We start from the raw sequence: 23491 nt of genomic DNA on the forward strand, positions 1-23491 counted from the left end.
ACCGCCTCCCGCCGTGCACGGCGCGCGCTTCCGCAGGGAGCGCCCCAAGACGCTGCTCAGGAACTGGGCGAGGGGCTGGCCTCGGCTGCGGAGCAAGCGGTCCTTCGGGAGCGCGCCCAGCCCCACGACCCGTCCCTCTAGTATTCACTCGTGTAAAGTACCACAGTGCTCATCACTGCCTGGCCCAATGCACGGTTTATTTGCTAGTTTACCTCGACCAGGATCTCAGCAAGCATGTGCTTTAGGTTTTGGATGGTTCACTGAGGTTCTCGACCTCGTACAATCACGGACTCGCCTAAGCCCCGGCCCAACCTGCTGCGGTCTGCTCAAGCCCACGCCGCAAAGTGGGATAGCGAGCGAGGGGGCGAGGCGGCAATGTCGCTCGGAGATGGCGGCGGTACCGCCCCTTTCCTCAGTCCACGAGCATGTCCGGAAGTGGCCACGGGATGGGCCATCCCGAACGGAAATATCCGAGTCCACTCGGAGGCGCCCGAGTGTCACAGGCCGTCGCTCAGCCGGCCAGCGGCGGCTGCGCAAGCGCACAGCGCGGCCAGGCGGGCCGAGCCGAAGCGGCCGGCGGAAGTCTCCGAAGCGTGGGGCCCCGGGGCCGTTGCGGACCTCCACGCCGAAGCCGGTACTGCCGCGGAAGCCGGACCTCCTCCAGGACACGGCCTCCACCGCCGCGGCCGCCCCTTCCATCCACCTCGCGCCATAGCCCCCTCGCGGAGGGATCGAGCGAGCGGGAAAGCGACACGGCCCGAGAGTCCCGCCGCGGCGACGGCGGCCCGGCCCGAGGAGACCTGAGCGGGCAAAGGGGAGGAGGGAGCGGCCGCTGGGGGCGGGGACGGGCGCGTCCGAGAAAAGCCGAGTCGGCCCGAGAACAGCCGAGCGAGTCCGAGGCGACGGGCCAGGCCGGAGCCCGAGTACGGGAGCCGACGCGGGCCGCGCGCTGGGCGCGGAGCGGCACGGCAGGCCGGGTGGACGGCTGTAGCAGCGGAGGAGGCCGCGGGTGCGGGTCCAAGTGGCGGAGGCGGTGCGGCCGGCAGCGGGGAACCGGGTGGCCGGGGTCCCGGGCCCCGCGGCGGCGGTAGCGGCGGCGGCGGCAGGATGATCAAGCTGTTCTCGCTGAAGCAGCAGAAGAAGGAGGAGGAGTCGGCCGGCGGCACCAAGGGCAGCAGCAAGAAGGCGTCGGCAGCTCAGCTGCGGATCCAGAAAGGTGGCGGGAGTTAGGATGGGGTGGGGTCGGAGGTCAAGGCCTGGGGTGGCGTGATGTGGGTTCTGGAGTAGAGTGATGCGGTCACTAAGCCTTAGAGGTGGCGGTGCCGGGAACATGGGGGTCGGGGGTCAAGGCCTGCATGATGGAAGATCGAGGTTAGGCTAATGCAGTAACGGGACTGGTCAGAAATGGGGAGACACAGGGTGTTCGGGGTATTTGGGAAACCAGTCGTCTCTTATTTGGTACTGGAGTCTGAGAGTCGGACCTCGGCGACGGGTTGAGGGGCCAGAGATTCGGGGGTTCGGATAGGAGCGTGCTTACCTGGCAGAGGAGCGGGTATTACAGGTAGGGGTGGGAGAAGATTTGCTGTATTGTGCCGGATAACTAGGAATCTGAGTAAGATGGGGTAGGGTGGCTTGTGGCCCTGGAGATCCCATAGGAATTTGGGGTGTGATGACAGGTGGAGAAAGAAAGGATAATTGTGTGCTATGCACTGGAGATTGCAATGGAGACGCATATCTACTGTAATTCCTAAGGTGGGACTATTAGAGTCAGGGGTGTAGGCTAGGATGCCTGGAGATTCAAGTCTGGGGTTAGATGGGAACCGGAGTTGGGGATGACAGGAATGGAGAAAAGAGAAGAAAGTCCTTGAGTTTGGGAGATAGTCTGTATTGGAAGTGAAAGGTCACTGCTGCCGAACCAAGGATTTGGGGTGTGGGGAGGAGGGGGCTACTCCATTCTGGAGTCTCACATATCTGCTCAGGGTACTTAATTTCTCTTCCATTGTGGAACTGAAGTCTTCGCACTTGTCTCCTAAATAAAACTATTTACTTCACTAAGAAACAATGGGAAAAGAAGCCGGGAAGGCCCATACTTTCAGAGTGCTGCCAGGGGATGCACTTGGCATCTGGGTTGGAGGGACATAGCTACTGGATGCTGGGCTTGAGGTTGTGGGGTCAGAACAGTTGAAACTACTTAGGCCAAGAGCTAGGGCACAGCCACGTTTAATGTTTGTGGTGGTACACTATAGATCCAGACAAGCCTAACACAAGAAACAAGAACAGGGTTGGGTTTTTTTTGGGCGGGGGCACATCTTAGGCTAGAGTCCTGGGGTGTCCTGGAGGAAGCCATGGGGGCTCTATTGATAACTTTCACTTACTCTGAATACTTTCTTTTCCCTTCCTTCCCCTCTCTCTCTGTTCCCCTTCTCTGTTGCATTAACCAGACATAAACGAACTGAACCTGCCCAAGACGTGTGACATCAGCTTCTCAGACCCCGATGACCTCCTCAACTTCAAGCTGGTTATCTGTCCTGATGAGGTGAGGAATGGAAGCGGATTGAAGGGAACCTGACTCCATCCCAAGGAGGAAAACCTCCTTCATTTGCCAGACCTAATCCCTTCCTCTTCTCTACCTTCCTAGGGCTTCTACAAGAGTGGGAAGTTTGTGTTCAGTTTTAAGGTGAGTTCCAGGTGGGTAGGGATGCCTTCACTGGCGGAGGAGGCAACAATTAAGACCCCAACCTGGCATTGTGGGGGACCTGTCTACCTTCCCTCTCTTCTCCTGGAGCCAGGTGGGCCAGGGTTACCCGCATGACCCCCCCAAGGTGAAGTGTGAGACGATGGTCTATCACCCCAACATTGACCTAGAGGGCAACGTCTGCCTCAACATTCTCAGGTGAGGGCATTAGACTGCCACTGTTCTCCACAGCCCTGCTTGCAAGGTCCCCATTATGGCCTTGTATTGCATTGACCTCAGTCCCTTTCCTTTTCCTTGTTGTGGTGTTGTCATCATCATTGTATGTGTTCCCTACCCGCCTCCCTCCCCCCCTTTTTTTTTCTCATGGATTGACCTTGGCATTCTCCCAGGCCTGTCCAACAAACCTCCCAGTAACCTTCCACAACCAAATTTTCCTGGACCCTGGGCCTGATTTGTCCTGTCCCAGGAAGGTCTGTGGCTGCTGCCCACTAAGCAGCCTTGACCCTAATTCTCTCTGCCCACAGAGAGGATTGGAAGCCAGTCCTTACGATAAACTCCATAATTTATGGCCTGCAGTATCTCTTCTTGGTAAGTAGGAGTGAGTAGTGGGACTGGGGAAGGTTAACCCTCTGCCACTTGGGCCTGTTGACCCCACCCATCCTGGCTACAGGAGCCCAACCCTGAAGACCCGCTGAACAAAGAGGCCGCGGAGGTCCTGCAGAACAACCGGCGGCTGTTTGAGCAGAATGTGCAGCGCTCCATGCGGGGAGGCTATATTGGCTCCACCTACTTCGAGCGCTGCCTGAAATAAGGTTCGCGCACATCCGCCCCTGCCAGGGCCACCAGCCCCGGCGTCCCCTGAAAATATTTATTGGGGGCCACAGGTGGGGGCGTGGGGCAGCCTGTGGTGGAAGCCCATGCCCTGGCCTTGTCTCCTCTCCCTTCCACCCACTCCTAGTTACCTTTTTATTTTTAACCACCATGTGATTAAGGTCGGAGCAGCCTTCCCACAACTCACTCGATGATGGGAAATGAATTGGCTTGCCTATCCCCCAGCTGCGTGCTGTCCAGCCCCCGCCCCCACTCTGGGCTCTGGGAGAGGTGGCTGAAAGGACTGGGTGGACAAGGTCTGGGCACCCCACCCACCCCTCCACCACTGGAGGTCCCACCAGGCTATTAAAGGGGAATGTTACTGCATGGCCTCCGCCTCTTCCTTCTGTTCGGTGGGATGGGCAGGTGATGACCACCAGGTACCTTGCATCAAGAGTGGTGGGAAGTTTGTGGTCAAGTGTGGAGTTAAGATATCATTCTGCAGGGTTGGAGCGATAGTACAGCATGTAGGGCTTTTGCCTTGCACGTAGCCGATCTGGATTTGATTCCCAGCATCCCATATGGTCCCCCAAGCACCACCAGGAGTGATTCCTGAGTGCAGAGCCAGGAGTGACCCCTTAGCATTGCTGGGTGTGACCCAAAACGCAAAAAAAAAAAAAAAAAAAAGACATCATTCAGCAAACTGCCCGTGTCATGAGGCAGTCTTGGTGGTAGGAGAGGAAAACAAGCCTAGGCTTTAATGTGGGTTGGGGTCAATCCCATCTGGAATGATTGAGCAGGATCCCACAACCTAGATTCCTAGCTGACAAGACAGCTGCGCGCGATTCTGTCGTGGGGAAGGCCCGGGACACCTGCCTAAGTCTACCAGGTGTGGAGACTTGGCCCTTAGGGAAAAGTCGGGGGTCCCTCCAGCTAGTCATAGCTGTGGGATACCAAGCGATGGCATCTTTTAGAGACAATCTTGAGGGCCAGAGAGAACCGTGTGCAAGGCGCTTTCCTTTCACGGAGCAGACTCTAGTTCGGTTGCCGGCGTCCCATATGGTCCCCAAAGCATCGCAAGGAGTGAGCACACTGCCAGGAATAATCCCTGACAACCAACGGGTGTGGCCCCAAAACCAAAAAATAAATAAACACCATCCTCTCAAGTACTGAGATTCAGCACCTGACTCAGCGTCTTTGGGCGAGGAAGTTGAACCTATCAAAAATAGGTGAGCCGCTGGGAAACTGGTGCGCATGCGCTTGCCGCCGCAGCCTGCGCGTGCGCAGTTGAGTACGTCTCATTTCCCAGCATTCCGGGCGTTGGCGGGGTGTGTGACGTTAGCTCGTTTAATCCGGAAACGGCGGCGAGAGCCAGCCGCAGAACCGAGGGACTATCGGTGGGATCCGCGGGGAAAGAGCGAGACCCGGAAGCGGAAGCGGAGCTGCATTCCAGCTCCGGTGAGTGGCCGCAGCAGGGCCGCGGGTCCCGGGTGGGCGTGCGGGCGGCAGCGTCATAGGGTCCTTACACCGGAGTGCCTAGTGCCACGCCCTTTATTGGGTTCCCTGGCCTCATTTGGGGCCCCTCTGCTGCCCTCGGTGTGGACGCCCAGCAAACCTATACCCTGCCCTGTCAGTGCTACCCCCAAATCCTACTCCCCCCAAATCCTGCTCCCCACAGCTTTTGGGGACTCCATTTCGAAAACGATTCATCCATACACTTCCATCTTCCTTGTTTGGGGCACTCAGAGCTTCAGTTTCCATTGCCTTCCCTACCACAACTGTGCTGCCTTGACTCAGGAACCCAGAGGCCCGAGTTCACACACACACACACGCCCACTTCATCTCAGTGCACCCACAATCTGAGGGGACAAGCTGCCTTGCACCAGTGGGCACACTGGAAGTGGGGAAGTGGGCAATCTATTGCTCTCCTACAGGGCGACCCATGGTATTCTTCCCTTCCTTCCCATTTTGTAAATTCCTCACACTGTGACCCCAAGTGTGCCGCTTGTCGATTCATTCTAGGTTCCACCCAAGCTTTCCAGTTGTCCTAGGCCCATTGGCAGGCTTCTGCCGCAATGGACCTATTGTTTGGGCGCCGGAAGACCCCAGAGGAGCTGCTTCGACAAAACCAGCGGGCTTTGAATCGAGCTATGCGCGAGCTGGACCGTGAGCGACAGAAGCTGGAGACCCAGGAGAAGAAAATCATTGCAGACATCAAGAAAATGGCCAAGCAGGGCCAGATGGTGAGCTGGGTTGGGCAGACAAGGAGCACAGGGTTGGATTCTGTTGCTTTGTCAGGCACTGCTAGTTTAAAATTCCAGAAAGGCCACTTCCAAGAGTATCATATCTCAGCCAAACTTTAACAAGCTTGTGATCACTGAGAACAAGTGTCTAGCAGAGAGCAAATGGAGTAGTAAATTTCAGATGAAGGGTAATAGATGGTTAGAAAAATGAATAGACCAGCTCATTTGGTCTCCAGGGGAGCTGAATTACAGGCTCAGCTGCCAGATATATGACTGACAATCAGGTCAGTGAGATAAAAAGATAAGGTTGAGGGGCTGGACTGATAGCACAGCAGGTAGGGCGTTTGCCTTGCACGCGGCCCGACCTGGGTTCGATTCCCAGCATCCAATGTGGTCCCCCGAGCACGGCCAGGAGTAATTCCTGAGTGCATGAACCAGGAGTAACCCCTGTGCATCGCTAGGTGTGACCCCCCCAAAAAAAAAAAAGTTGAAACAGTGCCTGTAATGGGGCCAGGGATAGCTGCTATTTTGAGATTTATTTTAAGATACACAAAAGGTTTAGCCAGTAAACTAAGCCATAGATGTGATTCAGCTTGGTGTGAGATAAGTGCCTATGTGAGTGAAGGAGGTGAATTCTTCTCTAATATGGAGATTCAGTACTAGGTATGATGATGATGATGATGGACTTTGATAGAATAGGCGAGAGCAAGTGAGTTGCCTCAGTGTTTTGCATAGATGCCTAGGTTCACTCCCTGGTACTACCCTAAGTAGTCTAAGTACCACCAGATCTACCCAAAAATACAATTTTTAAATATGAAAAAAAAAATTTTAAATAATTGGCTAGAGGGGCCTCAGAAATAGTACTAGAGATAGTGCATTTGTCTTGCACACAGCTGACCTGGGTTTAATCCCCAGCATCCCATATGATCCCCTTAGCACTCCCAGGTGTGGCCAAAAAATAAAATAGTCCGATACAGGACAAAGAACACCTGCTTTGCATACTGCTGACCTGGGTTTGATCCCTGGCACCCCATAGGGTCTCCAGATTCCTTCCAAGAGTAAACACAAGCCAGGCATCCTGCTGCACCTTGCCCGCCCCCTCCCCCCATAAATCCTTCCAAAAAGTAGGGCCTGAACAATAGTACAATAGAGAGGGTATTTGTTGCGCAAACAGCTGTCCCAGATTCAATCCCCTGGCATACCATATAGTCCTCCAAGGTATGACCCAAAATACAAAAATTTTAAATAGAATAAACCTGTAGAGTATGCAAGGGTGCAAGGACTCTAGCTCTAAGGGATGAACACATGCCAAAACCCAAGACCACATGGTACACCCTAACAGTGGTCCCTTCACACTACCAGATGTGATACCAAAACCAGTGAGCAGACTTATTTCAGCACATGGGAAGAAAAGCAAGCACAGAAGAGCTTGTGTAGTAGTAGACCAATAGTGAGATAGAGAAGAACAGCTGCTTATGGGTAACCAGAGATCCCTAAAAGCCCTAATAAGTAATGGAAAAAAGCATGTTCAAACAGCAGTCCTCCTGCCTTTATCTGTTTCTGCAGGATGCAGTACGCATCATGGCAAAAGACCTGGTTCGCACCCGTCGCTATGTGCGCAAGTTTGTGTTGATGCGGGCCAATATCCAGGCTGTGTCCCTCAAGATCCAGACACTCAAGTCAAACAATTCAATGGCACAAGCCATGAAAGGTGTAACCAAAGCCATGGGCACCATGAACAGACAGGTGTGTGTCTCCCTACTCCTCTGCCTACTAACCCACCCCCACCTCAAAATCAAGACCCTCACTCCCGCCAATTCCAGCTCAAGTTGCCCCAAATCCAGAAGATCATGATGGAGTTTGAGCGGCAAGCGGAGATCATGGACATGAAAGAGGAGATGATGAATGACGCTATTGATGATGCTATGGGTGATGAAGAGGATGAAGAGGAGAGGTTTGGAGGGGAAAGGCAGGTGGGAATGCATGCCTACATGGCAATTATAATCCTGGTCCTCCCGAGTTTCTCTTTTCCTCCCTAGTGATGCTGTTGTGTCCCAGGTACTTGATGAGCTGGGGCTGAGCCTGTCAGATGAGTTGTCAAGTGAGTACCCCAAACAATGGGCCCTAACCCACCACAGCCCACCCCTGACCCTCTTGCCCGTTATTACTCTTTTCCATAAAAATTCTTAACTTTCTCTTGGGGCTGGAGCGACAGCACAGCGGGTAGGGCATTTGCCTTGCACACAGCCTCACCCGGGTTCGATTCCCAGCATCCCATATGGTCCCCTGAGCACCGCCAGGAGTAATTCGTCAGGTGTGACCCAAAAAAGGGAAAAAAATTTTCTTTTTGGGTCACGTCCAGTGATGCTCAGGGGTTAGTCCTGGCTCTTCACTCAGAATTACTCCTGGCGGTGCTCGAGGGACCATATGGGATGCTGGGAATCGAACCCGGGTGAACCCGGGTCGGGCCTCGTGCAAGGCAAACGCTCTACGCCCGCTGTGCTCTCTCCAGCCCCCCCCAAAAAATTCTTAACTTTCTCTTTGCAGACCTCCCATCCACTGGTGGCTCACTCAGTGTGGCTGCTGGTGGGAAAAAAGCAGAGGCTACAGCCTCTGCCCTTGTAGATGCTGACGCTGACCTGGAGGAGCGGCTCAAGAACCTACGGAGGGACTAACGGGAGAAGTACAAATGTTTTCATTGTTATGTCTTCTGTGTTAATAAAAAGATCGAACACTATAGAGTTCCTGAGCTTTATGACTGGCCATACCAACTTTTCACATCAGCTTTTTTTTAAGCTGTCCATCAACACACAGGTTAGATAAGATAAGCTCCTCTGATTCTGACTTACCTCCAAGTTTTCCAGGTCACGTGGTAGGGGGTGGTGTTTGACCAGAGTCTCAGCTACATCCATTCATTGCAGCATCCTGATTTTAAGCTAAGAGTAAGTACCTGCTACAAGTTGCTATTTGGTGTATTCTTGGCCTTCACGGTGTCTTACTTTTAGTCACAGGTAGCAGCAACGTCCCCCTTCCCCCACAGGACAGAATTTCCAGTGTGCCTGCTCCCCTGTGACACACAAACCAGCACAGGAAGAGCCTAGAAAGTTATGTTCTTTACCAGTCAACTGGTAAACAATGACACACAACCACCAGGGTTTGGTGAGGTATTCATTCACACAGGATAAACCAGGTTCGGGGCTTGAACAATACTACAGTAGCTAAGATGCTTGCCTTGGCCATGGCCAACCCAGGTTTGTTCCCCTTCATCCTATATGTTCTGGAGCTCAGAGCTAGGTTGCAGTCAACGATGAGAACTGCCTGGTGTGGACCAAAATACAAACAGGCTCTGGGACCACTACCTACACCAACCAACTCTTGAAGAAGTGGTGAAGTTTTTATTAAATCCACAGAAGTAAAAACCATATTGTGAGAGGGCAGGGGATGGGACCACCGAGAAGTGGGAGCCAGACCACCAAGGGGAAAGGTTGTGAGGGGTATGTTGAAAGGACAGGTAATAGCCAGGATAAGGGTCTGGCTAGGGATACTGGAGCCTCAGGGTCCATCACCAGGGCCACTGGACAGCTCTTGGGAACTCAGACCAGCACCAGGCAGGCTCAGTGGTGGGGGCTCCACCAGCACAGCAGAGAACTTGGTATCACCAAAGGCCTCATTCATGCGAGTCTCGAAGAAGCGCTGCAGACCGATGATGGACTGCACATCTGCCTTGTCCTGGGTCAGGAAGATAGCAATGGTGGGACCCGGCTCTCCAAACGGCCATTGTATTTCATCCCCCCCTTCCCCCCCACCCCCATCCCCAGCTAGTTTCTTTGGGCCTACCTCTGTTAGCTTATTAAACTGCTTGAACATGCGGCCCACATCCTGCGCAAACTCTTGGGGAGAGCTGTAGGGAGGTGATAACTTCTCCTGCAGGCGAGCTCGGATAAGGGTTAGATCCAAGGTGCCACCTGGCTGATCCTAAAGTAGAAACCACAGCCACAGGCAGAAGATAAAACCATAAATAAAGCCTCAGGCACTACCCTCTCCATTCCCTCAAGGCCTAGTAACTCACCAGAGAGAAGGTAGAGTCAGTAGCCAGCTGGTGCAAGGGCCGGCAGGGCTCATGACAGAACAGGGCCAGCAGGACACGCTCACACTTCTATGGACAGGACATTAGAGGGAAATGTAGGGACTAGAGAGATAGTACAGTGGTACAGCATTCACCTTTTATGTGCAGACCTGGGTTCGATCTCTGGCACCCTATATGGTCCCTGAGCACCGCCTGAATGATCAAGCATGATCCCTGAATGCACAGCCTGGACTACACCCAAGTGTGGTACCCCCCATCCCCCCCCAAAAAAAGGTGACGGGGGACCAGAAGATGGTGCAAAGGGCTAAAGCAAAGGCTTCACTAGTGAAAGAAAAGGGTTTAATCTCCAGTATAACTGAGTATGGCACAGGTTCAATCCGAGGCACCACAGTCATCCCTCCCTCCAACCCCCCCTCCCCAACGCCCCCTCCCAATACAGAGCTGGGTATTAGAACAAGAACTGCGCTTGGTGACTCCCCAAAAACCCGGAAAATGCAAGGTCGGTAGGGAATATGTACAAAAGCTGCTGGACCCTCCCCTTACCCGCTGGTTGGCTGGTGAGAGTTTAGCCACTACTCCAGCGCTGTCACCAATGTCAAGGCTCAGGCTGCCATCCTCCTCCTTCAAGTCAGGCAGCACATGGCAAAGTGAGCAACTCCACTCCTCCCTGGCATGAAAATAATGTAAGGGGCTGCACAGGACCTCACAGAAGCCCTCCACCCTGCCCAGACCCAGTGGCACACCCTGGAACATCCTGGAGAACAGGCAAGTGGCAATCCAGGTGGAAGCAGAATTCACACTGGTTGCACATGACCAGGTCACCTGGCTTCTGGCAGACACGACAGATGGTAGCACTGTCATCCAGGGCACCAGGGCCACCAGCTGGTGCTGAGGTGCCCTCTGGAGCCACAACCTCCAGGCCGGAACTAGTACTACCACTAGGTGAGGCCAGACGGGGGCCTTCAGCGCCAGGTCCCTCCGCCATAGCCATCAACACTGGTTTGGTTTCAGGCCCCTCAGTGGCAGCAGATGGGGCGCCAATGGCAGCCTCCGTCTCTTCCTCCTGCATGGTGATGAGAAACATGTTAACACAGTTCAGGCTTTAGTGAAAGCACCTTTTTCCCATCATGCCTTGAGTAAGCTTACCTTGACAATGGCCATACCAGGCAGGGGCGGGGCACCCGGAATGCCAGGAGGTGCAGTCACAGGCTGGCCTCCAGCGGCAGCAGCAGCAGCGGCAGCAGCAGCGGCGGCAGCAGCACCACGCTCTATGACGATGAGGTTATAGTCCTCAGTGGTGCTGCCTGGGAAAACCTTGAAAACTGGGGGCTGGCTATCAGCAGTGAGGTCCAGATCCAGGCGCTCTAGGCTCACCCGTGGCACCTTCCGCATGAGGCCACTCACCTCACCGTCACCTGAGCGGGACCTGTGGGTACAACTTCATTTAAACCCTGGTCTCCCCATTCCCACCTGGCTCCAGAGGATAGCCACACTCACCGCTTCATGCCTGAAACATGAGGCTCTGCACTAGAATAAGGGTCATCTGCTCAAAATAGATAAAGGGACAGTGAGCTAATATGAACCTGAAACATGGATGCTAGCACTCCTCCCACAAGCTAGGCATATCCACTCACCTGACCCAAAGCCATATCCTTCCTGCACTTCCATGGGCTGTGGGCAGAGTGGGGGTACTTCAGTGGGCAGGTGTCCCATGGGATCCCCACAACCCTATTCTCCCTCCACAGGCTACCCACTTCCATGCTCACCTGACTGCTGCCAGAACCCTGCTTACTCAGGGGCCCTGGAGCCCGGGGAGGGGCCATGGATGCAGGGCCTGTCGAATTGGTGCCAGGACGCTCTGCCACAATCTTGCCTATGGGAGGAAGAACGATAAAGCACAAACAAGAATACCTGAAATAATGGCAACATGAAATCGAAGTAAAGAAAGGCTTACCGAAGGCCTCTGCACTCTTGGTCCAGGCATTGAGGTCCCACTGGAATTTCATCTCACCATGGGGCTCCACAGGGTCAACAATCATCTTGAGGGCCCGGTGCAGCTGGAAGTAGATCTGAGGGCAGAGCAATGATGAGCACAAAAGCAGTGATTCAGAATCCATGGGACCAAGTGCTGCTTGGTACCTGAGGCCCAGCACTTCCATGTCAACTACCACATACCAGTTTCTTGGAGAGCAGTAGTGCGGTGTTGTTGTCACTCTCCAGGGCCCATGAAGCAAAGCGAAGAATGTGCTCCTGGTGCTTCTGAATCTTGGTCATGGTCCAATGCTGCCTCTCCAGGCGTTCCTGCTGCCCCTCAGTGACCTTCTGTGGGTGGAGAAAAAAGCAGGTAAAAGCATAAGACGGACCAGAGTGACAGTATAGCAGCTAGGGAATTTGCCTTGCAAAAGGCTGACCCAGGTTCAATCCCCAGCACTCCGTATGATCCCAAGAGTCCACCTAGTGATTCCTGAACACAGAGCCAGAAGTAACCCTAGCACCACCAGGTATGACTGAAATAATAAAAAATAATGTTATAAAACAGCTGGAGAGAGTACAATAAGCAAGGTGCTTAGCTTAAAGCAACCCAGGTTCAATCCCCTTTACTCCATAGTCACCAGACCACAGAGCTAAAACTGAGCTCTGGGCACAGCCAGGTGTGGCCCAAAACTCAAAATAAATTTAAAAAACACTTTTCCAAGGGGGAGTGGGAAGGGGGAATGAGTAAAGAAGGCCTGGAGCATAGTTCAGTGCCTGCCTTGGACACATATGATCCCCTAGGCCCACAAGGGTACCTGGGAACTGTATGAGGTCTGCTAAGCATACAGCCAAAAAAGTAAGCCCTAAGCAATGCCAGGTGTGGACCAAAAACAAAGCAAAATCTAAAACAAGGAAGGAATAGAGTATTAGGATCTTTCCTCTCCTAGCAGCCAGCACAGGCGCCTAGGGATATTCCCTCCCACAAACCTGAGCATCGTTCACCAGCACACGGCCCCGCTTATTCAACTCCTTCATGATCTGCAGGATAGCCATCTTAACATCCACCTGCACGCGTTTCTGTACATCAGACACTTGGCGGATTCTGGAGGAGTGTGGGAGGTGGGAGGAAATAGGACAGGTTAAGTCAAATGAGGAAGACGCACAGCTGAGTACACCCTCTTCCCAAAGATACAGCATTCAAACTTACGAGCTGCGAACCTCCTTGGTATTCTTCTGCAGGGTTGCATGTTTGTCCCCAAGGCGCTTCACCAGCGAGGCCAGCAGTTTTCTCTGGTTCCTCACTGCATCCTCCAAGAACTGATACCTACAGGCAGACACAGACACAATGTAGTCTGGCAACAGAGTAGGGGAATAAGGCCCATTCACCCAAACCCAAGACTCACTGGTGGTCTTTGTGAGCATTTAGCTGGCAGTCCCGACAAGTGAGGGTGTCGCAGCTCTCACAGAACAGCACAAGGGGCTCATGCTTATGCACGCTGCAATACACTGTGCGCTCACCATCCCGTGATTTAGCAGGCCCTGTGTAATAGAAACCATACAATGAAACTCAGCATTGGCCCCACATAGATCTGGTGGCATTTGGAGTTTCACTTCCTGCTAGTCCTAAAACCCTGGACTACCTACTGGAAGCCCCAGAGGGTCCTGAGGTAGTACAAACAGAAGTCAAGATTCTTGTTCTCCAAATCAGTGCCCCTGAGAGTCACAAGACCCACCACCCCCTCCTTCTACAGGTGACAATACAACAGGTATGAATGACAGTCTCTGGCAGGAGACATTCCCCCCTGAAGTTCCCTCTGCAGGACAAGAGGAAAGAGCTCTGCCTCCAAACCCCCCACTGGGCTCCCTGGCTCCTCCACTCACAGTAGATTCTGTCCAGCAGGGAAAGGGACTCTGGCTACAGTGGCATCCCAGCAGGCAGGATATGCTTTCTAGCACAGACAGAAAGTAATCAGGGCATAGAGACACCGTTCAAAGCAGTTTCTTCAAGAAACCATACCAGGACCTCCCTCTTCTCGGTAAGCGAAGGCCACAAACCACAGCAGGCATTTACAGAGCCTTTTCAGGTGAAAAGGAGATCTCATCCAGGACCCACAGAAAAGTGGCTACCCACCTCTCTGAGAGAAGGGTCCTAGTGTTCACAATACCACCCCCAAAAAATACCCAGTTGATAATCATCACCCCCACAGCATATCGCCCATCAGAAAGCAACTTGTGAACAAATGTTAATGTTTACCCAAATGACATAACCAATTTAAAATACATCAGGACAGATCAGCCCAGGCTGCATCTTTCTATTCCACTCTTTCGTCACCTTGGCCTGGCCTGGAATCCAGAATACCCCACCAAACAAGACCCCTGACCTTTAGTTCTGGCTCCTCAGACCTCATCAAGTTCCTATGTAACCACACAAGAGCCAGTAAACAAAAAATAAAAACAAAGACTTGAGACTCCATTAAAAATAAAAGAAACAGACTCTTAAAAATAAAAAAATAGAAATAAAAACAAAGACCTGACACCCTTTTCATACCACTGCCAGCATACAGAAAAAGGTTTCGGGGTAACAAGATAAACTCTTAGTAGATCCATGGCACCAAAGCTAAAACACTTCCAAACTCAACCCATAAGAGGTGGTCTTTGTCAATACTCGCCCTGAGACCTGTCTTACAAACTATAGCCAAGTGTCAAGAACCCCTGGACTGGGAGACCCATTATAGCCTACCCAAATTGTCATCTGTGTACATGTGCTTCTCCATACACCACTGGAACCCACTTAGTACCTGTAAATTCCTGGAAGGACTTCTTTAAATCTCTGTACACTACACATTGTAACAAACAGATTCCCCTGAGCACCTTCACCCACCTGCCTGTAATTAAGTTACACTACCAGCTGACTTTAGATTGTACTTGGGGGGAAAGGGGTGGAAACAGAATGATACAGGATGTAAGGCATTTGCCTTGCATGTAGCTGCAACCCCGGTTCAAATTGCTGGCACTACAAACGTTGTCATGTACTACATACATCATCGGGGGTGACAATCTGCGAACTGCAAGGTGTGGGCCAAACACCTTCTCCCCACCAACTTGACCATTTTAGGGATTCCCTTCTGAATTCTTGATTCAGAACTCGACAAATGGCACCCCCTAGATAACTGGCTATCATTTACTGCAAAGTTGCAAGCTGCTCGGGACCCTGCACCCCGCATACCGGTGGATCGCACAGTGTGGTCCTTGGTGTATTTCACCCGCTGGTGTGCCTCCACACACGTCTCACACAGAGGCTCAGAACATTCCACACAGTAGCTGGTAGCAGGAGCATTGTCCTCACAACTCGTGCAGCACTAATGGGCAACAACAAGAGTCAGAGAAAAACAAACCGAGGCAAGAGAAGTGCATTGATTCAACCTTTATCAAACCTCCTCTCCCCACCCTAAGCCCTGCAGCAATAGAAAAGAGCCCTGCAGGCAGTGCTGCTCTCCACCTGGGAGGGTGCCCTCCCCTCGGACTACAGTTCACCCTAAGGACAGCTATGCTCTAACATACCTGATTTGCATCCTGGGAGTCGGTAGCAGTCTTGCTGCCACTGTCGCGCATAAAATAATTCTCCACGATGTCTTTGGAGAAGCACTGCTGCTTACATACAGGACAATCCACCACTGCGAAGCAGACAAGGAGCCTTTTAGATCGGAAAACCCGATCGTTAACCGGGACCTAGTTCGTTCCTAAACTCGAAGCAGGGACCCCACTCCCCCCACACAATTAGGCCAATCTCTGCAAGCTTCGCTGGCGCAAAGCAGGAGTACGACCCTGAGCCCGCAGGTCTGGCTCAGAAACCAGGGTGGGAGATGCGGTCGGCAGCCCGCACTCACCGGCACCGTCCCCCGCCGCACCCCCGTCCCCTGCACTGTTGGAGGCGGCAGGGGCCGCGGGCCCGAGACAGGCGCTGCAAGTCGAATGCAAGCAGGGCAGGAGCCGCGGCTCCCTCTCAGGCCTCAGGCGCTCCCGGCACACGCCGCAATGCTCCAGCAGCTCCAATGCCTCGCTGCCGCCGCCCCCTGCGGGAGACGAGGCGGAGGCCGCAGCCGAGGCCGAGCCTGCGGCCGAGGAGGCTACAGCGCGCTTCTCGCCACCCGCCGAGCCCTCGCCCGGGCCAGGGCTAGCCGAGGCAGAGGCTGCGGCTGCGGCCGCCGCCGCCGAGGCCGAGGCCGCCGCCGCTGAGGCCGCCATTCACCAGCCACCGGGGGCGCCTAGGGGGAGGAGGAGCACGGGGTCCGCTGCGCAGGCGCAGACGAGCGGGCCGCCAACGGCTGGGCCGCCGCAGCCGCGAGGCCGAGCGCCGCCACGCGCCGCCTGGGCCGTCGCCTCCCGCGCGCCGGGCGCTGCCGAGGCCCGACCGGCCGCTGCCGGCCCGCCACCCGCCTCTGCGCCGCGCTGCCTGCCTCTCAGGCGGCCGCCTAAGCCCACGCCACAGTCCACGCGTACAACCGCTCGCCCGCGCGCCTGCTCGCAGAAAGAGCCGTGGCCGAGGGGCGGTACAGAAATAACTGGCGCCGACGCCAGCGCGCACGCGCACTGGGCGCCTTCAGCCCGGGGCGGAGCCACCGTTAAGACCGGCCAGTACGCACGCGCCCAGCGCGGCCCGCCCAGCCCGGCCTGGAGACTCTTAGTGCTGCGCGTGTAGCAGGGGCAGAGCCCTTGTTACGTCACCGCCGCAACCTGGCTGAGGGCGTGGTGCGTGCACCGTTGATTGAACGTGCTTTCCCCTCAGCCCAACTCCTCGCTGCTTTACAGCGCACGCGCATTGGCGCCACGCGCCGCCACTTCCTTCCCCGCCCCTCTGGACCGCCCGGAGTTTTCTCCAGTCTCCGCGTCACCCAGTGCCTGAAGCGGGGGCGGTATTCGGACTGGTCCTAAGGCGTTGGGGTACCCGTGCAGGGTCCTGCCGAAGGTGGGAATGTTGTTCTGAGCCCGGCAGCTAACTTTTGCGTTTTAATTTTTCACTGTTTAACCTGAGAAACATTAAAACCAAATGTTGATCCTAAAGGTTTCCCTGCGTTCCATTGGAGGCCCCTTCTCAACTTGCCTGCTTTTATGTTGTTTTTGCTTTAAGGCCATGGTGGTGCTTGAAGGGCTACTCCAGACAGTAATTGGTGTTGAGGACCCAGCCTCCCCATGCAAACCGTGAGCTCCAGTTTCCTGGCCCCTCACGGTCCCTTTTTTGTTTCCGTGGGACCACAGCGTATAAACTTGGGGCTTACTCCTAGCTCTATGTTCATGGGTCACTCCTGGCAGCACTCGGGGACAAGCAGTGCCAGGGAGTAAACCAGGGTCTGCTGCATGCAAAGCAAGCAAGTACCTTACACCCTGTACTATTTCTTGGACCCATCCTCCCCAATTTTCATTTAATGTATGTGCTGACTCTTTCCACGTGGGAGAATTGAACCTCAACAGTAGGGGGATTCTAAAGCGGAAAACTCGGTAAGAGTAAATCTCATCTAGAGAGGAAGCAGGATCTGCAAAAGAAGAAAACTAACAAAATGGAGGAAACAGAATATTTGGGTGGGGTGGCTCCAGTCGGACTGAGGGAGGAAACGGTGTTTGGAAAGAATTCTATCAATGAAGGGGGGTCCTATCTATATGACCCTTAGAAGGTGAAGCAGGATTTGTGGCAAGAATCCTGGGGGAAGGGCCAGAGTGGCAGTACACAGCCGACCTGGGTTGGGTTTGTACCTCTGCAACCCAGCCGACCTGGGTTGGGTTTGCACCTCCAGCGTCTCCAGGTGTGATCCCTGAGCATCAACAGTGTGGCACACTTCCCCCCACACCCAAGAAAAAGCAGCTTCTTTGGATGGATTCTATGAGGGGAAGCAGGATCTGTGAAGGGGATCATCTCAGGGGAAGCAGGATCTGTAGAAAGAAGTCTAATGCAAACAGAAACTGGAAAGAGTCCTGTGTGGTCAAGCAGGATCTGTGGAAGTAAAGCATGATCTGCACAAAATCCTAAGGGGAAACAGGATCCCTGGAGAGAATCCTGTGTGAGAAAGGAACAGTGGAAAGAATCCTGCGTAAGAGAAGAGAAAGCAGGATCATTGAAGGGGGCCTCCTAGTGGAAGCAACATCTGTGGGTGGATCCTGTCTGAGGGTAAGCAGGATCTGTGAAGATCTTGTCTTGAAGTAGGATGCAGGTGGGGGAAATCCAGTCTCTGAGAAAGGATCTTTGATGGGGATCTGAGGCGGACAGCACAGTCTCAGAATAAAAATCTGTCAGAGATCAATAGGCTCTGAGAAAAACAGAGACCGATGCGCTGGAGCTGTTCCCTTGGTTCGGACTCGGGCCACGGGGCAGGACTCCTCCGTGCACAGTGCTCCAGCGCCGGGAAAGGGCTGAGGCGATTTTAAGAGGAAGGAGAGAGAGGCACGTTCGTGCAGCCGCTACACCCTCCAGCACCTGTTCCGGGCTCAAGCGGGCAAACGGGGGACAACTCCAGGTCCAGGCTCCCACGCGAGGCTGAAACTCACAGGCCCCCGGGTGTGTCCTTTGTTCCCGGCAGGAGCTTTGTCTCAGCCGCCTGCCTTTGTTCCAGTCTGGCGCGGTCCCCAAATCAGGGTCCCGCCCCCTCAGCTACATCATCAGGAGTCTTTGCGCGCTTTGCCAGGTCCGAGGGGCCCGCCCCCGCCTCGAGCTGCTCCACCCCTTACCTCCAGCTTCCTCAGGCCTCCACTTGCTTGCCAAGGAAGGTCAGTGGCTGGCGGCGCCCCGAGGTGAAGGCGGCATTCTTCAGTATCCACAACCCATCAAAACGATGGACTAGGCAGACCGATCCATCCCTGCCCAGGCCCCTAGGGTAGAGGCAGGAGGTGTAAGGGAGAAGACTGTAAAGGCGTGATGGCTAGAAGGAGTGGGTTGTGCCCCAGCGTTTTCTGGAGGGACAGTTAAAGAAAAGAAACAAGTGCAAATGCGCTAGGGTCACACAGCAGTGAGCAGAGGAGCAGGAGGAACCTAGAGGGTAGGAGTCCCTGGAGTCCTCTGGTTGCCCCTGCTTGGGGCCCCTCACCACCCTTTGGAAACTGTTCTGAAGCTAATAAAGCCATGCTCTTCCTGTGGAAACACTTTTTCCGCTTCTGAACCCTGGGCATTCCTTCTAAGAGTGCCCCCCAGATGCCAGTAGCAGGTGTCAGAACCCCCTTTACCACCGGGTGCTGGAAAGCCCCATTTTCCAATTAAGCAAAGCTTTCTGGGGAGAGGGGTAAGAATCTGCCGGGACCAGGCTCAGACCAACTCAGGGGAGGTCCTGCAGGAAAACAAGGGCAAGGAAGAATCCTGTCTGAGAGCCTCTCTGAGGAATCGGCCTATTCTGCAGTCCTTTAGGGCAGAACGTGGGTACAGCATGGGATCCCAATCAATTGAAGAATTTCTGTGTCTTTATTGCTTTACCGACCCTATTTCATTATTCCCAGTTCTGGACATTGGAAACCAGCTATAATCTGCCCTGCAGGTCAGTCTCTTGATGTTAACCAGCATTTTGGAATCATTGTCCTTGCACCCAGGTCGACCTACTTCTGGTTCTAAGCCCTTTTGAGCTTCTAACTACAGACTATCACACTCTCCCCCAGAATCCACACTTGCACTTAGCTCTCCTCTACACTTAAAACCACTTCCTGGGGCGTGATTGTGTCTTCAAGGACTTAATCTCTTTCTCCACCACAAATTTCAGGCAGGAACTAAACCATTGTAATGGTAATACAACATCATTAATGGTCTTAATGAATTATATGCTGCTTTTTTCTTTAACTTGATTCACTGCTGGCAGTGCTCAAGGTTTACTCCTGCCTCTACACTCCATGATCGGTGCTCAAGGAAGCATAAGTGCCCTGCCTGCTGTACTATTTCTCAGGCCCTTGAATTATATACTTTAGAATAATCAAAGAGGGGCTGAAGCAATAGCACAGCAGGTAGGGCATTTGCCTTGCACATGGCCAACCCGGATTCAATTCCCAGCATCCCATATGGTCCCTGGAGCACCGCCAGGGGTAATTCCTGAGTGACAAGCCAGGAGTAACCCCTGTGCATCACCGGGTGTGAACCAAAAAGAAAAAAAAAATAGAATAATCAAACAGTTTATCTGTTTTTGTTTTTATTTTGAGGCAATGCTCAAGAAATACTCTTAACTTACTGCTCAGGGTTCATTCCTGGCTGGGCTCGGGGGATTGAATCTGGGTCGGCCTACACGTGATATGGTCTACAGAGCAGCTCCAGAATAGCTGGGACCAAGTAGTGTCACATAAGCAGTTTTAATAACTGGTCCACTTAACTAAGAATTTCTGGTAGTGGCACCCAGATGCCCCTGAGTGCATTTCTTTTTTTTTTTCTTCTTAGGGGGTGGGCTACACCCAGAGGTACATCAAATAATTTAAGGAATATAGTGCCTGAGCAGGGCTGGAGCAATAGCACAGCGGTAGGGCGTTTGCCTTGCATTCAGCCGGCCCAGCCGAGCCGGGTTTGATTCCTCTGCCCCTCTCAGAGAGCCTGGCAAGCTACCGAGAGTATCTTGCCTGCACGGCAAAGCCTGGCAAGCTACCCGTGACGAATTTGATATGCCAAACACGGTAACAACAAGTCTCACAATGGAGCCGTTACTGGGCCCGCTCGAGCAAATCGTTGAACAACGGGAGGACAATGACAGTGACAGTGCCTGAGCAATAGTACAGCAGATAGGGCATTTGGCTTGCATGCAGCCAATTCTGGTTTGAACTCCAGCATGTCACATAGTCTCCTGAGCACCACCAAGAGTAATTAATGAGTGCAGAATGAGAAGTAACCTCTGAGCATCGCTAGGGTGTGACCCAAAAAGAATATATATAATATATATGCTATATGTATTATAAATTTATGGAAGCAGAGTAATAGTATAGTAGGGTTGGATACCAGGCAGCTCATCTAAACACATCAGGAGTGATCCTTGAGCACAGCCAGGTGTAAGCCCTGAGCACCGCCAGGTGTGGTCCCCATAAAAAAAATGTATATATACATAAATTTATTAGCTAGAGAAATGAAATAGTGCAGGTGGTAAGCACAGAGCTTGCCTTGCATATAGCTAGCCCTGATTCTGTCCCTTGTACTACATGTGATCACCCAAACACTACTGGGAATGATCCCTGAGCACAGAGCTTAGAGTAAGACTAGAGCACCACCAGGTGTGGCCCAAAAACCCAAGAATAAAAATTTGGCCAGCGGGAGGGGGATGGTGGTGGCTGGTACAGCGGGTAGGCTGCTTGCCTTGCATGTGGATGATCCAGGTTCAATCCCCAGCATCACATATGCCCTTCAAGTCTCAACAGGAGAAATTTGTGAGTGCAGAGGTGGGACTAACCCTGAGCATGACTGGATGTGGGTCCCCTCCAATTTTTTTCTTTTTGTTTATTGGGCCTGAAGAAGTACACGGACTAAGGTGCTTGCCTTGCCTCTGAGCACCATCAGATGTGGCTCCCCTGTCCCTGCCCCAAACACAAAATTTTCAGTGCTAGAAAGAGTACAGTGGGTAACCTTGTATGCAGCTGACTAGGTTTAATTTCCAGCATTCAATCTATAGTCCCTCAAGCCCTGTCAGGAGTTACTCCTGAGTGTAGACCCATGAATAACCCTTAAACATTGTCAATACAAAACAAAAGAAAATTTTTAAAAATTTCTTGATTATTATTTGGTTTGGGGGCCATGCCTTGATAATCTCAGGCGAGCTCTTTTTTTTTTAATTATTTTTTTTTTGTTTGGGGGCCACTCTTGGTAATACTCAGGCCTTACGCCTGGCTCCACATTAAGGCATCACTCCAGGTGGTGCTCAGAGGACCATAAGAAATGTCTGAAATTGAACCCAGGTCAGCCATATACAAAGCAAAAACCCTACTGGCTGTACTAGACTTCTGGCCCTGGTCTTTCACTTTTTTTTTTTAACCTATCTCTTGCTTTTTTTGACCACTCAGAGCAGTGCTCAGGGTGACCACGCAGAGCAGTGCTCAGGGTTTACTCCTGGCTCTGTGCTCATGGATCACCTTGGTTGCTCAGGGGAAGCTAAGGTAAGCCCCTTAGCCTCTGTTTTATCTCTCCAGTGTGCATCTCCCAGGTACGTTTTCTCTCTGTCTCTCTCTGTCTCTGTCTCTCTCTTGCTCTTTCTCTTTCTCACTCTCCTCTCTCTTGCTCTCTTTTCCATCCTCCCCTCTTTCTTTCTCCCACCCCACCCCCTCTCTCATACAGTGATTCCTGAATGCATACCCAGGAATTACCCTAAGCACTACTGGGTGTGGCCCCCAAACAAAACAAACAAAAAAAATTATCAGCCAACCAGGCCAATGGATCAATGCATGAGTCCAAGACTATAGTGTTACTAATGCAGGAGATTACCTGGGCAATCTCAGGAGAGGTCAGGGGCTTTCAGAAATATATCTGGAGATGCTCAAGGGACAGTATGGTGCTGGGAATAGAACTAGGTGAGCTGCATGCAAGGCATGTCCTTTAACCTGTGTACTACCCTTTGATTCCACACTTTTTTGTTGTTGGAGTTGGCTTTTGTTGTTTTTGAGGTTTTTTTTTTGGGGGGGGGTAATAAGTTTGTCCTTGACTCTGTGCCCAGGAATGTTTCCTGGCAATCCTTGGAGGACAATCTGTGGTGCTCTAATTTGAACCAATGTTTGCCACATACAAGCCAAATACCTTATCACCTATTCTCTCCAGCTCCATCCCCATATTTGTGTTTAAAAGATGCATCTTGAGTCAGAGGACTGGAGTGAGTGCTTTGCATGTAGGAGGCCGAGGTTCAGTTCCCAGAACACATGGTTCCGTAAGCACCTCTGGAGTGACACCCATCAAGCACTACTGGGAGCAATCCCATGAGTACAAAGTTTGGAGTAGCTCCTGAGCACTGCAAGGTATGGTTCACAGAAATAAGTAATGTATCATGTACTGTGGTAGAGCAGTAGAAGATCCACCTTGCATATGTGAGGTCCTGAGTTTGATTCTTGGCACTATACACATATACAATAATAATAAAACAAGGACTGTAGCAATAATTCAAGGGACTGAAGGAAAGTTTTGGAAGAAAAATAGCTGGTCTGAATTTCCAGCACTGCATGGTCCCTAAACATTGTTGAGAGTGACCACTCTGACTTTTTTTTTCTTTTTTTTTCTTTTTATTCCTGCCCCTGCCATGCTCTGCCACCCCCTCAGCCCCACTCTGACTTTTCTAAGCACAGAACTTAGAGTAGCCCAAGAGCACTGTTAGGTGTGACCGCAAAACAAACAACAACAAAATGGTCTAGAAAGATAGTTCAGCAGTTAAAGAATTTGTTTTGCACATGGCTGACCCTCTGCACCCCCAAATACCACCAAGAGTGATCCCTGATCATAGAGCCAGGAGTAAACCCTAAGAAACACAGGATGTGTGTAGTCTCATCCCCCACCAAATTAGGTGAGACAAGGGAGACAGTTCAAAGGGCTGGAGCACAGGGTTTGATACTGGTGATGTAGGCAGGATAGGGAAGGCCCCATCCCAAGTCGATAGCAGTAAATTTCCTAGGAAGTAATAGGTCTGAAGTTGTGAAAGCCAACCTTGCAGAAAACAGGAACTGAGGCCTGATAAGACCTTCACCAGCAATGGATCCTTGACCTCTCCC

The 23491-nt window shown here is 52.5% G+C and overlaps 3 protein-coding genes across 4 annotated transcripts; 2 read left to right on the plus strand and 1 right to left on the minus strand.

The window, feature by feature from the left end:
• Positions 1–539: 539 nt before the first annotated feature.
• UBE2M (ubiquitin conjugating enzyme E2 M) lies at positions 540–3892 on the plus strand. Its single transcript, XM_056136394.1, has 6 exons — positions 540–1216; positions 2442–2536; positions 2639–2677; positions 2790–2893; positions 3220–3283; positions 3366–3892. The coding sequence occupies exons 1-6, from the start codon at positions 1108–1110 to the stop codon at positions 3504–3506; spliced, it is 552 nt and encodes a 183-aa protein (XP_055992369.1). The 5' UTR covers positions 540–1107; the 3' UTR covers positions 3507–3892.
• Positions 3893–4823: 931 nt separating this feature from the next.
• On the plus strand, positions 4824–8482 carry CHMP2A (charged multivesicular body protein 2A). 2 transcript variants are annotated; one of them, XM_056136389.1, is made up of 6 exons: positions 4824–4963; positions 5557–5748; positions 7315–7494; positions 7572–7702; positions 7788–7849; positions 8296–8482. In XM_056136389.1, exons 2-6 carry the CDS (start codon positions 5581–5583, stop codon positions 8421–8423), a joined length of 669 nt encoding a protein of 222 aa, XP_055992364.1. In that variant the 5' UTR covers positions 4824–4963; positions 5557–5580; the 3' UTR covers positions 8424–8482. The 2 variants fall into 2 exon arrangements, with proteins under 2 accessions (XP_055992364.1, XP_055992365.1); XM_056136390.1 differs by having other exon boundaries at positions 4844–4963; positions 5528–5748.
• A 639-nt stretch (positions 8483–9121) lies between these two features.
• On the minus strand, positions 9122–16339 carry TRIM28 (tripartite motif containing 28). The gene is made up of 17 exons (XM_056136359.1): positions 15697–16339; positions 15371–15483; positions 15036–15168; positions 13213–13348; positions 13017–13133; positions 12797–12911; positions 12011–12157; positions 11790–11904; positions 11602–11708; positions 11470–11506; positions 11333–11378; positions 10982–11261; positions 10579–10898; positions 10379–10502; positions 9818–9904; positions 9586–9723; positions 9122–9477 (listed from the first exon to the last, which is right to left on the minus strand). The coding sequence occupies exons 1-17, from the start codon at positions 16052–16054 to the stop codon at positions 9301–9303; spliced, it is 2550 nt and encodes an 849-aa protein (XP_055992334.1). The 5' UTR covers positions 16055–16339; the 3' UTR covers positions 9122–9300.
• Positions 16340–23491: the final 7152 nt, after the last annotated feature.

This window comes from Sorex fumeus, unplaced genomic scaffold (genome assembly GCF_029834395.1).
Source record: "Sorex fumeus unplaced genomic scaffold, SorFum_2.1 ptg000122l, whole genome shotgun sequence".
NCBI classification, from domain to species: domain Eukaryota; kingdom Metazoa; phylum Chordata; class Mammalia; order Eulipotyphla; family Soricidae; genus Sorex; species Sorex fumeus.

Excerpts from the sequence above, each read along its gene's own strand:
- UBE2M (XM_056136394.1), top strand. The coding sequence starts at position 1,108 with ATGATCAAGCTGTTCTCGCTGAAGCAGCAGAAGAAGGAGGAGGAGTCG. Across the intron at positions 2,537-2,638 it reads TGGTTATCTGTCCTGATGAG|GGCTTCTACAAGAGTGGGAA; the intron begins GTGAGGAATGGA and ends CTACCTTCCTAG. Across the intron at positions 2,894-3,219 it reads GTCTGCCTCAACATTCTCAG|AGAGGATTGGAAGCCAGTCC; the intron begins GTGAGGGCATTA and ends CTCTGCCCACAG.
- CHMP2A (XM_056136389.1), top strand. The coding sequence starts at position 5,581 with ATGGACCTATTGTTTGGGCGCCGGAAGACCCCAGAGGAGCTGCTTCGA. Across the intron at positions 7,703-7,787 it reads GAAGAGGATGAAGAGGAGAG|TGATGCTGTTGTGTCCCAGG; the intron begins GTTTGGAGGGGA and ends TTTCCTCCCTAG. Across the intron at positions 7,850-8,295 it reads CCTGTCAGATGAGTTGTCAA|ACCTCCCATCCACTGGTGGC; the intron begins GTGAGTACCCCA and ends TTCTCTTTGCAG.
- TRIM28 (XM_056136359.1), bottom strand. The coding sequence starts at position 16,054 with ATGGCGGCCTCAGCGGCGGCGGCCTCGGCCTCGGCGGCGGCGGCCGCA. Across the intron at positions 15,484-15,696 it reads TGCGGCGGGGGACGGTGCCG|TGGTGGATTGTCCTGTATGT; the intron begins GTGAGTGCGGGC and ends TCTGCTTCGCAG. Across the intron at positions 12,912-13,016 it reads ACCAAGGAGGTTCGCAGCTC|AATCCGCCAAGTGTCTGATG; the intron begins GTAAGTTTGAAT and ends ACACTCCTCCAG.